Source organism: Anastrepha ludens, chromosome 4 (assembly GCF_028408465.1).
Source record: "Anastrepha ludens isolate Willacy chromosome 4, idAnaLude1.1, whole genome shotgun sequence".
Taxonomy (NCBI): Eukaryota; Metazoa; Arthropoda; class Insecta; order Diptera; family Tephritidae; genus Anastrepha; species Anastrepha ludens.
This window is the reverse complement of record NC_071500.1, coordinates 106150624-106167636: the sequence shown is the minus strand read 5'-3', so window position 1 is coordinate 106167636 and position 17013 is coordinate 106150624. Positions and strand designations below refer to the sequence as shown.

General features: G+C 35.0%; 1 protein-coding gene across 6 annotated transcripts in view; it reads right to left on the bottom strand.

The window, feature by feature from the left end:
* The window catches only part of LOC128860457 (uncharacterized), a 97358-nt gene that overhangs the window by 19857 nt on the left and 60488 nt on the right, over positions 1–17013 (bottom strand). For 5 of the 6 annotated variants that reach the window (XM_054098000.1, XM_054097997.1, XM_054097998.1 and 2 more), the window contains exon 2: positions 8666–9322. The exons of the other annotated variant lie outside the window; for it this stretch is intronic. In XM_054098000.1, coding sequence (XP_053953975.1) covers positions 8666–8883 — 218 coding nt within the window. In that variant the 5' untranslated portion in view covers positions 8884–9322. The remainder of the gene's footprint in view (positions 1–8665; positions 9323–17013) is intronic. 6 annotated transcript variants of the gene reach the window in all.

Here is a 17013-nt window from a genome sequence, read left to right as displayed (position 1 = left end):
ACAACTATAAGCTGATCCTGCGCCACAAATGCTTGCACAACATAACAAGCAGGACGCGCGCGCACACACACACACACACATGCAAAAGCATTTTTGTTCCCTTTTGATTTTTATAAATCAACGTGGCAGCATAGCGAGAAAAGGATATTTTGTGTTGGTGTAGCTGGTGTGTGATGTGTGGTGTATAGCGATTTTTTCTACTTTTTTGTGAAAGGTATCAGATGAAAGCAAAACATCTGCTGGTGCACCTACAATTATACAAATATACATACATGAATATGTAGGTACATTTAGTACAGATACGCAATTAAGCGAACGAATGGATGGGCAGAGCAAAAAGGGCATTCACAGATGAGATTAATAAATGCGTGCCTTCGTACACGAACGCTGGTATATGTATATCCATTTATAAAATATATACAAGGTGGCGCAAAATTAATAAATAAATAACAAAATTAATAAAATTAAGAATAACTAACTTTTTTACTGAATACAATAAAAAAAAATTTGATTTTGAGTGATGAAAATCCTTATTTTGAGTTTTCCACGCTCCATTGTCTGCCTGTCTGTATACTACAGCTGTCTAGTTCACACGCGTCAAATGTCGACGCAATTTCCAAAAATTATAATCTTCCCCAATGATGATTAATTTTGCGCCACCTTGTATAGGGCGGGCCAAATATGACCAACCAATTGTAGGCCATTTGTGGAACAACATTAGGACGTACACCACAAATAGGAGAAGGAGCTCGGTCAAACACCTAACAGAAGTGTACGCCTGTAATTCATTTTTTTATTTTAGTGACAGATACGAATAGCTTTTTTATTTACTAATAATTATTTTTTTGCAGATTATAATTGAATTCTTGGATGCTTGTTTTAGACACATAAAGTGCACAACAACGTATTAAAATCATCGATTTTTTATATTCTTAGCAACGATCAATTGTTAGCTCAGAACAGCAAAATTTTGGTCTTTTAATTAAAGAATAGCGTTTACAACCTTCATGAATAGGAATTTAGTCGGCCGTTTTTGAGGGACGGAGTTTAGTGGCCGATCAACATTAGTTATACTTATCCAGATGCACTATTTGGAGCGATTTTAAGCGATGAAAAAGGTATCAGCCAACCGATTTCCGACGCTTATTACAGAACAATGACTGCGTACAAGGCAAGGCAAAATACAAAATTAAAAAAAAAAATCTGATTTCCGTTGGCCACCTCTTTCACTAGATTTAATTGCACTCGACACAGTTTTTTAGGGGATATTTAAAATATTCGTAACGGTTGTACGGGTTAGGCTAAGGCCTTTATGCACTGCGACCAAATTGATCTATTGTGTCCTAAGTGCATAATTTTAATTATTTTGTATTGGGAGCTCCTTAGGAGGGAGCATTTTTAAGTTTTAATCCTCCAGTAGGTACGAGCCCAGGATTCTGTGTCTCCTGTGACCTAATGCCTCACAATTGGTGATTAAGTGTACTGATAGATAAATTCATTGCATTTACTTTTTGAATATTTCACATCTTCCATTAGAACAGTCCAATTTTTGACTACTTTTTCCAATTAATCTGAATAATAAATCTAAATGAGCAAAATTAGCAAAAATACCACGCAAAATATGGTCATTTGGCTTCAATTTATCCACGAGCAGTATTTTATAGGCACGTAAGCCAAGATGGTTACGTAAACCTTTCCACGTAGTGAAAGGACAAAGACCAATAGGTTGAGAACAAGAACGAATCGATATTTCGGCGTCTTCTTCAATACTTCGCGAACATATTTATTTATTTAATTTTTTTTTCAAAGTAAATTTCCATAATTCGGAAGCGTTGCTCTGGCGTTAAACGATTCATGAAGACTTGCCAAACCTTACTGAACAGAAATGCCAACACAGTTTGCCATTCGCAGTTGTCAAATCATAGTTATCGATATCGATAGTTCTCATGCAATTAAAAAATTACCCGATAAAAAGTGTATGTTAATAAACTATTAGATCGTCGGGCCGAAATATTCGAGACAACATACGGTGCCTACAACCAGAATTGTAAAGGAGAACGCGCTAAACAAGTTAATTTCTGTATCGCGCAAAATGGTTGGCATTTATCTGTTGACAAATTTCACACATAGTGCCCTAATTTCCTTGAAATGTATTTAATATGTAAAAAAATGAGTTAACATTGCTCTTAGCTCACCCTGTATATATGTACATATGTATGCACGCCTATATAAACAGATGTAAATAGACACAAGGCCTTCTCAAAGGTACTAGAGCCCCTCCAATGCAGGGCGACACCATATGGCCTTTTTGGTGGATACCCATCTGTATGTATGTATGTATGCATTACTTATGAGCTACAGAGTGATTGCATTTCAACGCGTATATTGCATGCACAAATATACAAACATCCTCGTATTTATGTATGTATTTGTGATCCGGTATAGGATCTCTAGCCCATCACGTGGTGCATGTACTCGTGAACGTGCACTTATTGTTAATTATAGAGAAATTCATATATCAGAATGTACCGCAGCATGTACATATGTATGTATTTACATGAGCACATTGAAATAAAAAATAATCTATTTGAATACATACATACACATATGTTTGTGCGCATTGTATAAGTATCGCCGTGGAGGTAAACAAATATAATTAGAGAAAGGAAAATTCTATTGACACACACATGTGCACTCACACTCTCATACGTTCACCTATTAATATGCAACAAGTTGTAGTGGCCACCAGTTGCTAAACTTTGAAGCAAGCCGCAAGTGAGCCGTCGACGTACGACTACATTTAATCCACTGTGAATGCATACAAATAGGAATAAAATTACTTACATCCATAAGTGCATGAAGTAAAAACGAAGGCAGTGCCCTAAGAGCTACTTTCGTACTGTACAATTCGTGACTGTCAGCGAACTAGTGTAGAACGGGTGTAAAGTGGAACAGTTGGTGCTCAATTTGGCTCTAGCAACAGTTAAAACAACTGTCGGAATTACGCTACCGGGACGGTCAACAACTGTCACTCTAACAGAAGAAATGTTTGGAGAGTGTTTCATGCTGTTACGGCAATATAACAACAACAACACTAACGTAATGTTCGTTCTCCCGACATGTATGGGAAATGTTTTTCCTGCTACAACAACAGTAACGTAATATAGCTCATATTGTGACCGTCTGAGTAGTAAAAATCGAATTTCTATCCAGCAAGTATCAGTTGTTGTGACTTTTGAGTGGATACAGGCTTGTTGAAATTAGGCGAATATAATATATTATTAAAAATAAATAAGCCATTAAGAAAACGTTTATACTTAACCCTTTTGCTTTATCACTCGAAATGCGTGATGTACTCAAAATACCTTCGGCAAGGCTTTTACTGTTTGTTCTAATGAAAAAGAATGTTACAGGATTACCAAAATTCTTTATTTTCCTCAAAATTTAACAAAAAAAATAAATTATAGCAGATTATTCCGTTCTTGGTGATAAGAGAGATGCGCGGATTATTCTGCCGAATGATGCAAACGGGTTAATAAAGAATTTGGTTACCAAAAGCAAGAAAAAAAACGACTTTTCTTTGTTATTGTTGTTTTTATTTATTGTAGAATGGGAAATCAAAAATCGAACTTGCCACAAAAAAAGGCATGCAACAACGAACGTGCAACAAAATACCGCAAAATATAAAATGAAAGCAAATATGAAAAGAGTTAAAAAAATTTACGCTTTTTGATATTTGGAAGTGAATTTATGTCTGAACAGCTTTCTTATGATGATTTTTTCGTTAACTTTTTTTCATAACAATTATTTTTTGGACTTTGATTTAGATGCAATAAAAAAAATAGTAAAATAAAATTTGTTTGCACTTCCGAGGAGTCAAACTTAGGTTAAAATTGATTGAATGCCAAGCCAATATTCTACCCTCTCGGCTATTGCGAACGCGGCATTAACCCAGTCTATAATGCCAATTTTTTTAATTTTTATTTTTATAAATTGCAATACAAATGCGTTCGAAAGTTCGGCAGAGTTCGCTAATTACCACTTTGTAGGCTATCGCCATGTAAAAATATGGATCGAGAACTAGCACCTTCCCTTAGTAGGCTAGTTCTGAACCAGTTAAATTTACAACAGAGTCAGTGTACTGCTCATAAGTTTTTTAATCAAAAAGATATGTATGTACATCGGAAATTGGTTTATGCAAATATTTGTATGTATGAACCTGTGTACATGTATGAGTAGTAAATTGTATAATTGTTAAGTGTGTGTATTTATTAAGCAGCAGCGAATGAGGTGAGTAATGCATGTCGGAACTAATTTGCTTTGAACTTTTAACTTTGATTATCGTCACGATTAACTCGATGAACTATTTTATATCAGTGCAAAGTATAAATATTAACACACAGGAATGAATATTAATCGGAAATCTTAATATGTCGAATGGTGTAATTAGTTTTTATGGCGCATGCACTTTTCCTGTTATTATAAATTAAAATTTATGAACTGCGGAAAATAAGAAAAATGTTTAAAACGGAAATAAAAATGTAAATTTAATAATGAAAATATGGAGCCAGTTAACCTTTGCCTTTAAATTTATAGTAAAACTAATTAGTAGTTGGTACGGCCGCTGAACATATCTTATGAATGTTATAACGATCACTGAGCATGAGACGAGACAATCAAGTTGGATCAGCGACTTTTTGTCATTGACTTTTGATCAGTTTTGTATAGGGTGACAAATGTAGGTAGGTTCCATTTGCCTTTCCAACGCAAGTCGGTTTTTAAACAAACTTGTGAAATCTTCGCAATTCATGCAATATTACCAAAAAATTTAGCAACTGAATCGTTGCGAGAATGTTTTTGAGCAAAAATGGAGTTACATGTGCCTACTTCAGCTTGAGAGGCGATGCTCATCGAAGGTGAGGTAGAAATTCTATCATGTAGCTTTAAGGCATCAGTAAAAAAAATTTCGAAAAAAAACGGGGTAGTATAATCCTATTCAAGGGATGGTATCAAACATTTTCAAAGTTGCGTGAAGTTCGGAGTGTACCGTGCAGGTGTACTGGAAGAAGGTGTACGTCCAAAAGCTGTATTGGAGGACTTGATGAAATGGTGCAAATACAACAACAATATTAATTTTTATCATGACCCCACGACAATCGATTCTAGTACGTTATCGAAACGATCTAGATTTATACCCGGCAAAGGACGGTCACTTCAGCGACACATGGGGGAATATTTATGCTACTACAACAACAACAATTTGCATCAGATCTTATCAAGGGTGATAGATTACCACGTTTGCTATTTAGCTATAGTGAAAAGGAACATTGTAAGGGGAACTTTGCTGTCACGTCACTTGTGAGATTCGGCAGCCGAACTCTGCATGACCATTTCACATGTATTCACACACAGGTACTTCCAATCAGTTGTTGTTCAGACCGCAACGCAGTGTCATTGGTAGATTTTTTTCGTATATCACCAACACAATCCAAGTTTTTTTGTAAACGAACCGTTTCGCGAACAGAAGAGACTTCAGCCCATCAGCCGATTCTTTCAAATTCGTTCAGAGCCGAATAACGCTCTGTTCAAGAGCTCAGCTGTGAAATCTTTTCACCATTATTTTCATCAGTTCTCATAATCATTAGCGTAACGAGTGATGTGAGAACTTTCTTACACTCTCACTACTATCTCAGCTCGTGTTAAGAATTTTCAACCTCAGGCATAAAAATTTCATATTTTTGTTTATTCTGGAAAAAAATTTCATTTTGCCTTTTGCATGGAGTGAAAATCAAAATTAATTGCGTTGAGCCTAGAAGGAAGAGAGCTCGTCCAAATGCCCAATAAAGGGCGTAAGAGAGCCAATCTATAATATTTATATACCTATAATATGGATAACACATATACGCATATATAAGTATTGGAATAAGCTTCCGGGGTGCCGCTGCTGATACTATTTTTGTGTTCGCTTTAGTAATATACTGATGATTTGAAGGTGTATTTTGTAAGGTCTCGATCGCAGTAGTTCACATTCGTTTGAAGCGTAAAGATACCTTTTTATCTGACGAAAAATGTCTCTGTTCGTCCCGAAAAAAACAGCATTTGCGGAAAGTCATGCTTCATTATTACCTTTTAAAGAAAAGTACAACTGAAACGTTATCGGTAATCACGCTTCATCAAATACAACTTGTAAAAAGTGGTTCCGGCGCTTTTAAAGTGGCAATTTCGACGTGACTGATGAAGATCGCGAAAGGGCACCGAAAAAATTCGAAGATACTCAACCACAACCACAACATTTATTGTATGAAGAAGCTTGTCGAACCCTTAATGATATGTCTGAAGAGTTCGATGTTGACAGATCAACCGTCGGTAAACGTAACAGATAACTGAGTGCCACATCCATTGAAGGAGGGAGAGATCTCGAGAGACGTTTGGTGACGTATCAGATGCTTCCTGAACGGCAGAAAAGAAGAGGTTTTCTGCATTACACCATCACTGCCGATGAAAAATTAATCTATCATGATAACACTAAGCGTCGAAATGTTGGTGCGTGTCAGGTGAGCCAGGTCCATCGACAGCGAAAAAAAATATTCATGCTTCAAAGCTTATGTTGTGCATCTGGTGGGAGCAGAAGGGTGTTATCTATTATGAGCTTCTTAAACCATCTGAAACCATCACTGGCGTTCGTTACTCACTGCAGCTAATGCCTTTGACTCGAGCTCTCAAAGAAAAGCGCTTGAAATTGGACGGTAGACATGACAAACTGATTTTGCTGCATGACAAAGCCAGGCCACATGTTGCTAAATCGGTGCAAATATTTAAAGGGACTGAATTGGGAAATCTCGCCTCACCCTTCGGATTACCATCTGTTCCGATCAATGCAGTCAGCCCTTATTCACTTTTTATTCATTATTCACTTCTTACGAGAGCACCACAAATTGGCTTAATGAATGGATCAAGTCAAAGGAACTCGAACTTTTCGCCAGAGAAATCCGTATGCTGCCTGAAAGATGGCATACATAATTCATAACTTTGGGTAAGAAAGGACTGAAACTTATTCCCATACCCAATACATACATACATCTAACTTTAGCTTGAATTTTGCGACATTCAGTTATATTAGAATTTTTGTTTTTTATCTTATCTCATTATTGACAAAAGAAAAAGGTATTTACATTAAGTAACACCAACAAGTTTTTAAGCCTTCTAGATTCCGTCAAAATTTAACGGTAATTGACCACTATACAAGGGCATACACATTTACACAGGGCATCATTTGCAAGGGAAACATGTTGTTCATGGGAGAAGGAGGGACGGGGGATTTTGTCTTCCGTACTGGCAGGCAATACGCTTTGTGCTTCTTACTCGTATTTTCAATCTTAAAGTTGGCTGCAAAACAATTTTTGATAGTTGCTTCAATCGTTTCCTCCTTTTGGGCGAGAAAGTTCTGTATTGGTTTCTAATCAAATGGAAGAAATCAACGATGACAAACATCAGAATGCTGCTTAGAAAATACAGGATGATTTCTGCTAGTAATGTAGGTATGATTTAAAAAACGTTGGAACATATTTATGTTGAATTTTAAATGTTTTTCAGAAGATGCTAAAGAAGTAAACGTCGAAAGCAACGAAAGTTGCCGAAAACAATTTTGTTCATGTGACCGCGAATGAAACCTCAAAAGACAATTTCCTGGGTCTCCTTTCCATATGTCGCTGTGCGTATATGGGCTCACAGTGTTCGTTTAAAATTGGAATGTGAAGATATTTATAAATGCATTTGCATTTAATTTTAATTTTGAAATATTTTGGATTCAAGGAAAAACACGTGTGTGGCTGTATATTTTATGAATTGAAGTGAAATTTAGAAGATAATATACTAAAATGTGGCAAATTATAATAAAGCTGCTGAAAGCATTTTGAAGACAAATAATTGAAAAAATATTATTTCCGCAACATTAGGTGTTATAAGGATTTTTCAGGAACCACTCTCTGACATTTCCATCAAGTTCATTTAAATAAATCAGTATACTTTGCGTAAAATTGCTCATCAATTAAATTATAGAATGAAATAACTAAAAATCAGTAATAATAAGTTATTGGTTGTGTAGATATTCCAAAAAACAATATTTTGTTTATATGCACTTTTTATATTTATATGCACTTCCAGTATTTATTTCCAGTGTAGTATACTCGTAGCACCTGAAAGTAGGCAACGAATGAAATGCACAATCAAAAAGGCCAAAGGATGCATGAAAATCATGACAGGCAGGACAGGTTAGCAAACATTCAGTTTTATATTTTGTTAATATAAACAATATTTCCTTCAATACATAAAACGGAAATGGTCTGGCAAATGTAATTGCGAGCTTGCCAGTAAATAGGTAAATGTTTTGATAGAAGGACAACGCCCTCAGTAGTTGACGCTGAAACAAAAAATAGCAAACTGTAAGTAAACAAATTCAGTAAAACACCTTCAGTTTCACACTAAAGTTGAAGCAGACGCTTCTCAAAAGGCAGCTGTTGGGCCCTTCATGACGTTTTGGCTGCCCAAAAAACACAAGTCAGTCGTTGGTCATTGACGATTTATTATCATATTTTTTTGTGGCTCTCAGACTTGCACACACATAAGAGTATTAACACAATCTGTTTTTTTTATTCTTTTGTCTTACCTCACAGTTGTCACATGATGCGATGTATGGGTGCGGGTCTCTTTGTGTCGTGTCGAGTAACTGACAACAGTCACGTGACGTGTCGCTGTGCGCACCACACGTCGCACTCGACTGCGGCCGTCACCGACAACAACAACGATCGGTGGTGGTTTCTCGTTGCCATATTGCAGGAAGGATTCGGAATTGCCTTTGCTGTCATACAGCTCAGTTTCGGACATAGTCACCACAGCTGGATTGTAGCAAGGTTTTTTTTTTGTATTGTTGTTGGTTCTTTAATTCCTTTAAGCAGTTGCTTTAATTTGGATAAAATTTTTTTGGCGTTTTTGTAATTTTTATTTTATTTTTTTTTTAAATTATTTACACTGATCGTTTAATTATGACTTTGTAATTTTTTTTTATACACTTCGTTATTCTTTGGTTTTGGTGTTTTTTTTATTTTTTGTATTTATGTTTGCTTTCTTGCCCTCTATTTAGTATCGCTCGATTTCAGTTCGTTGATGTTCGTAAATTTTGTGCAATTTCTCAAGTTGCTGACTTTTAATTCTCACATGTATATTCGTTGCGCTCTTTGTTGTTGTTTTTGTCTTTTTAGTTGTTGGATTTTCGCACATTTTATTAGATTCCATTATCTATTTGTGCAAATCTAGCGCACATGCACTGCGATTTTTCATAGGGTGAAAGTGAGACAAAATTATAAATTTGCTTTGCTCGCGCGTTGTTAAGAGTGTCAAATTGGTAAATCAGACAGATATTGTCGTGTTTTTCAAATTTTCATAGATATACTCCCATATACTAATATTTTGAGTGGAAATTTATTTCGTAGTGCACTCGTCTTTTATACATTAAGACTGGCATGTGGACCAATATATGATATGACAGTGAAGTGCGAATTTTCGCAAATTATATTAGTTATAGAACATTTTATACCTTTTTGTTTGTATTTGACTAAATTGCATAAGCGCGAATTAAAATATTGCTTTTTTCACATATTTACATTAGCTTTTAGCTATACTTTCCATTACTAACCCAAAGTACTTGAATGATTGGCGGAGGGGGAGAGGGCGTGGCACTGCACGAAAGAGCAAGGATCCACCATTTTAACTATGTAAGTTCCAAGATCAGAAAAAGCGTACAAATTATGTTCTTTCCCGACCGCATTTGCTTATTTTACTGAAATGTCATTGAAGAGAAATGTATACGCTATTTTTAACCCAGCAAGAACTTAAATAAGGTTTTATAATTCATAATATTTATGTAAATGCTGTTTTATCGTAAAATTATTAAGTGTACAATAAAGTGCACAATCAAAATCGGAACATATGAATTTGAGGCGGTGAAATCTTGGATATATTTGGGACTTAAACTAAGTTATGACAAATCAATGAGTCTCATAATTGATGAAAGAATACAAGTAGCAAATAGAGCATTCTTTCCACTTTCAAAACTCTTCAAATCAAAGCAGCTTGACAGACCGTGAAAAATTATGATCCTTAAGTCTGTAGTCCGACCAGTTTTGGGCTACGGATGCGAGTCGTGGGCATTAAGTGTAAAGGACAATACCAAACGCCAAATATTTGAAAGAAAAATAACGAACCAAATCTTTAGCACAGTCAAAGACAACAACTGTGAATGACGCATAAGATGGAACCATGAATTGGATCAACTAATAAAAGGAGAGAATGTTGTGCGCTTCATCAAAACTTTAAGAATCAGATGGCTAGACCATGTCACGAGAATGGACGCTGCAAGAGCTCAATGAAAAATAATTCACGCTAAAACTCTTACGATGAAATAAAAATATACCAAGATCAAGATGGATTGAGAAACTGAAGGACGATATGAGGAAACTCAAAGTAAACAACTGGAAGAAATCATCCAAAGTTCGCATCAAATGGAAACATTTTTTTCAGCAGGTCAAAGCCCGCACAGAGCTGTAGCGCCAAACGAAGATGATGATACAAAAACAAAACCACTCAACATATTTATACTACACCATAAAACAACAAAAACTTATTCAGTTTGAATGAGTTGATTTATTTGTAAATATTAATGAAGGAGTTTCCGATACAAATCAATCTGGGTTGGGCATTTTGCACTACCACTAATTTTGTAGTGGTAGTTAAAATTGGGGTTTCATTATAATTAAATCTTCAGTTTCTCACTGTTTTAACCACCACGCTTGTTGCATTCATTATTTAATGCACTATGCCCAACCATGAAATCAATGTACACCGTATTGTATTAGTAAATTAAAACCAGTTTCTTGAAAGTTGAAAAGCTTTTATTGTAATTAAATTTTATAATAAACTCGCTTTTACTTCTTTCAATTCGATATTTCAAACTTTTCGAGAACTCGAGATTAATACAAGCTAAGCTGTGACCTGAAATATACCGGGATCCCGGGATTAGCATCCCTAATGTACGCGTATAGCACCTCCAAATAAATATAGCACATCCTAAAAAAATATTTGAAATATTTCACAGTTTAGGTAGCAATTTACCCGCACTCGCACGCAGCCTTAGAATACAAATTGACCTACAATTAACATTGACACCTCTAAATTTTGTGCTTCATCAGCAAACATGAAGATCGCCAGGCAACAACAAGTCCAACACTTGAAAGTCAATTATGTAATTGAGTTCATTAAAGCTATGCGTAAACAAGCTTTTCGCTCTCTCCATTAAATAATTGCATCATTTATGACATTTCATTATTAGTTGCTTAAAGGCTAGCAAATATGTTCCACGGGGTCATACCGTTACAAATAACAGAAATAAATGGATTTTAAATGTAGCTAACAGAAAATAAAAAACAAAGTGCGGTTTGGCTTGACTACCCACGCACGTCTTTACGTCACACAAGAGTGCGTTTTGGCGATTTTTTTGTTATATTGTTTTCCATTAAATATTTCTAATCACAAAAGAAATGAAAGCAAGCATTTATTCTACACATATGGGCAAACTTTTCTACAAAAAAAAAAAATAAATAAATAAATAAAAAATGGAAACAATGAAACTTTCCAACTTCTCGCAAGATATCAAGCATGTAAGTCGGTTGATTGTGGGATTTTAACTGCTTATTCGCTTTTAAAAACAAACAAACTTTCCAAACTAATACCACTTCAAGTGTATGGCTACTCAGACTGATGAACTCGCGCCTACACAAAGCCACCAGCAACATGTCATGCCTTGCAACCAATAACATACATACATACATACATACATATATATACACATGGCTACATATCTGCAAATGCGCCATTTTAAATGTTAAAAGCATCTAATGGCTCTCGATAAACTTTATGGTTCTAAAAATGCAAAAAACTTTAATTTGTTATTCTTAACTAGAATTCCTACACAAATTATGCGCAACTGGTTGGCTTGAAAAGTATGAGAAACAAGTTTTTTCCTAATTTAATTTCGTATTCATTAAACTAACTATGACTATGATGACCTACTGGTTGAGGAGCGAATTTACTGCACACGAGTCGCCTTAAGTCAGCTGGAAATGTGCGAGTAGAATATATTGAACAAAGTATATAGTGCTGAAAAAAATAATAGGAACACACTCTTAATTCACTTATCAATTGGCGTTTTTGAAAAGTGTGCGCTAATATACAAGAGATTTGTTGCATGTGCTAGCTGCTAGCAGATGCCGACATCACCACGTGTAAGATGGAAGAGTCTTGTTGAGGCCCTATGCTCCCGAGTAGAGTGAACACGAAAAGATTATAGAGGATGGTTTGAGTACTTGTTTCTTTTTGAATCTTCTCGTATTATTTACTTCTAAGTTTAAATTCATTGTGTAATTTAAACGACCATTTGCTTTTTACAGTTTTCTTTTTATAGCTGACCGCGTTAGACTCTTTGAATTCGGTTATGCGGTCAAAATCCCAAGATGAAGGTCGTTTGAATTATTTCTAAGTCAGGAAAAGAAATTTTATATAATGTTTTGAAAAATAGGGTCAACAGATACTACGAAGTCTTAATAAGAAGAAAGAACTTCTAGAAGTGTGTGTCTCGAACAAAACTAAAGCCAAGGAAAATTTATTACTTTCGAACAACAAAATAGCCACTCATTTTTGTTTTTTTTTTGGATAAGGGGCATGGGGCATGGGGCATTGATATTATATAACAGATCTTTGAATTCGCAATATGGAATAGGCCGAAAAAGCACTAATAATATCAAACAAATCATATAAATGTTGCTTTTACGTGTATTATTGATTTAAGAAATACCTCTTTACGCTCATTCAAAAGAAAAATTAATACATAATCGGCACCTACTAAAATTTTATTTATTTATTAATCAACAAACAGGATGCTTACAGACTATAAGATAGATAGATACAAACAAAGACCTTATGACGAATAGCTTATTAAAAGTAAACTTAGAGTAAGAAAAATCAAAGACGAAGGAAGAAAAATAAGCATTAAATTGAGCTAGCGTCCTTTTTAATGGAGCACTCATTCTACGAACAGTTTTAGCCATACGCATAAAAAATAATTATCACAACGAAAAATGCGTGAGAGAACATTAAAATTAAATTTATTGAGCAGATACTGACAATCTATGAGCCCGCACAAATATCAAAGAAAAAACATATCGACAACAGAACACGCCTAGACTCTAAGGACATTAGATTTATTAATAAGCAACGAGAGCTATAGGACGGAATCGGATCAACGAATTTCATCGAGCGACAAGCAAACAAAAGTTCTCTGAACAGACTCTAATGCATTAATACAGACCGCATGAAACGGTCTCCAAACAAATAAGGCGTATTCTAACCGGACCTTGATTGGGGCATAAGAAATGTTTAACGGCAAAAATGTGATTAAAAGTCGTAATCAGCATCGGTATTATTGCACGGCTTAAGGGGGAGTCTCATGTAGAGGCCTCAAAAAAAGATTTTTTTTTCGATAATCTGAAAATATAGTATCTTAAGAATATACTGTGAAATTTTCATGCCGAAATTCTCAATGACCGCCGTAGCCGAATGGGTTGGTGTGTGATTATCATTCGGAGCTCACAGAGAAATCGTTGGTTCGCATCTCGGTGAAAGCAATATTAATAAAAACATTTTTCTAATAGCGGTCGCCCCTCGGCAGGCAATGGCAAACCTCCGAGTGTATTTCTGCCATGAAAAAGCTTCTCATAAAAATATCTGCCGTTCGGAGTAGGCTTGAAACTGTAGGTCCCTCCATTTGTGGAACAACATCAAGACGCACACCACAAATAGGAGGAGGAGCTCGGCCAAAGACCTAACAGAAGTGTACGCGCCAATTATTTATTTATTTTTTATAGCTTCTACAGCCCACTAACTAGATAGAGAGCGGGCCGCACGCTCCTGTACCTAAAACTTTAAACTCAATTATCTCGAAACGACTTATTTAAAAACTGCTCGTATTGTAACTCAAAAAGTTATCTACCGATTTGTTAGAAGTTTGGTGAGGCCTTTCTGTACATTACTATCCGAAGGATAAACCTCAAATTTCAGATATTTCGCGTTGATAAATTACTTTTTGGTGGCTAAAAATGTCAACAAAATAGCCGTAAATTCTAATTTATAGGTTCGTCCTTTCCGTTAATATGTTATAAAATTCAACAATTTAATTTTTTTTGTTTCAGATCGATAGATTAAGAGTAATAAATAGAGCAGTTTGGGATTTCGCGCCGTAGGCAGCCGACAAGAAGTAATTCTGAGCCGCTATTTTGAAAAAAAAAAAAAAATATGAAAAACATTTTTTTTTGTACTATCGCAAAGTTCAATAAAGTTGTGTTAAAGTTTCAAAACAATATAATTATTTTATCACCTTTAAAAATATGTTTAAAAAATGACCGATTTTGAGGCTTCTACATGAGGCTCCCCCCTTAAGCAGATTGATGCCAATAATGACATCCTCGTCAATCAAATTTAATTTCCCGAAGTTTGTGGAAGTATCAAAATTAAACAGATCAAAATCAGTATTGCCTGGAAAAAAATTGGAAGAAAAAAATTTAGCAAAAAGATTGATAGCATCAGAGATGGAATTAGCTGAGACCCCTTTAAGATAAATGGACACAGGTACATTTGAGCAGTTTTTTCTTTTATTATTTTAATATAATGCTTATTAGTAAAAACATTAAATTAGGGTGGCCGAAAAAAGTAAATCTATTCTTGATGCTGCCCCCTTCATTTGTTCTATGGCCAAATCAGTGAGGCACTTATTTTTTTCTTTGTATTTAATAATTCCCAGGGTTTGCAATTTACCATTGAATTTCGAGAAGAAAAATGCATATTTTCTTAAATTTGGTTTAAGTAGTTTACGGAAAGATATTATTTAATTTCCGCTTTTAATTTACCTGCACAAATGTCAAAAAAAAAAAAAAATTAAAAAGAAAATAATTTTATCAGTTTTTCATATGGACACAGAAAATTTGGTCATCCCAATGTACACCATTTGCTCCGTTGCTACACCATTTGCTTTGACTCCGTTTAAAATAAAATTATACAATATTTGAATATCTAAGGGATATCCATGTGCACTTATTACTTTTTCTGTTACTGTACATTTAAATTCTTTGCAATTAAGCATGATTTTTATACACAATTGATCTCTAATTTAAATTTATACAAAATTTAATTCAATAATAAACTCGATTGCTTTATTACTCATACTCAAATAATGAAAGAGCGCAACTAGTCGCAAGGTAGTTCTAGTACTCATTCACTTATGTAAACAAAACCAGTCACCAGTCATTTGCTTTGACATTTACGACAATTTTGTACATGCCATTGTACTGGTACGAGTAATTATTACTTATTATAATTATTTTTTTTGTTTCCTCTGTTAAGAAACAACTTTCAAGCCATTTAATTTACACGCGTTTACATATATAAGCACATTTGCATGTAGTAGACATATGGAGCCGAGTTATTCCATTTACTTTTCCAAGCATTTCAAGTTTTCAAACGGCGATTTTGTAATTAACACCTCTTGACTTAATTTACATTAACACATTTATGCACATATACATATACATACATACATATCTTGCACTTACTATGCACAGAATTTTCAGCTTTATTGCTTGGCTTAGTTTTAGTCGGTTGCGCAATGAAGCACATCGCTTATTTTGTATCTCTTTCTTTCTTCCTCTTATCTTTTTAAAACGTGTAAATTTTAACATTTATTACTAAAGTAAATATTGCTGAGTCATAAAATTGGCAGGTGGAAAATTTTGCTGAAAATTGGCAACAATTCGTTCAACCTCAGGGTAGTTATGACAACAAACTTGCACAAATCTATATATAGGTACATCACTTGTAAAACAAAAAGCAATAGGATGCCTTAAATAATAAATTAAGGCTCATAAAAAAATTGTATAATTATTGCGAATTATGTATGTATATATATTTGGCACGCATACCCTTTTTGGGTGTTTGGCCGAGCTCCTCCTCCTATTTGTGGGTGCGTCTTGATGTTGTTCTACAAATGGAGGGACCTACAGTTTCAAGCCGAATCCGAAAGGCAGATATTTTTTATGAGGACCTTTTTCATGGCAGGACTGTCACTGCAGCAGCATTCCCCGTATGTAAGTATGGGGAATGTTTATGCTGCTACAACAACAACAACGACGGGATGCGAGTTACGTAAAAGCAAATTTTGGGTAATGAGTTCTCACCCGAGGGAAAACAAGCTGACATACTGGTGAGCTAATACTTCTTGGTGTTCAAAAAGATCGAAGTGTTCCAAAATGAAAGTGAAAAAGAGAAACTGCGATACATTTTTCAGTACCACTAAGCTCAACTGTTTATGAAGTTAATCTATGTCGCCGTAAAGCTTTACATAAAGTACAAAAGTAAGAGAAAAAAGGGTTGCAACGAATTTAATTTTGATAAAATAGTCAATAAAGATGGGATACTCTCTGGGAGCCCGATAGTCGAAAATGTCGGTAAAATCATGCGGACGGACAAGTGATCAATTTTTCCGAAGAAATAGATAGGACACGAATTGAAAAAAATAACTTTTTAAATTGAATTCTGCAATTCTTTGTTGAGACAAAACGGAGTCCATCAATTTTTGAAACCGATGGTTGTTGTTGTAGCAGCAAAATTATTCCTCAAACATGCACGGGGAATGCTGCTGGCGGGACAGTCATCGGCCGGATATTAATCCGGTTTTCAAGTGTAGATTACAGGCTAATAGTTGCAGTAAGGGCATGTAATGAATAGTAGATACAACTTGAAGCCCCTTTTGTATTACTGCCCAGCACTTTGGTTCTGCGTATCACTTAGCAACACTGAGGTCCATCAGTGGTCCACGTGAGATCAATGTCAGCCAACTTAACTTAACCTAACCTA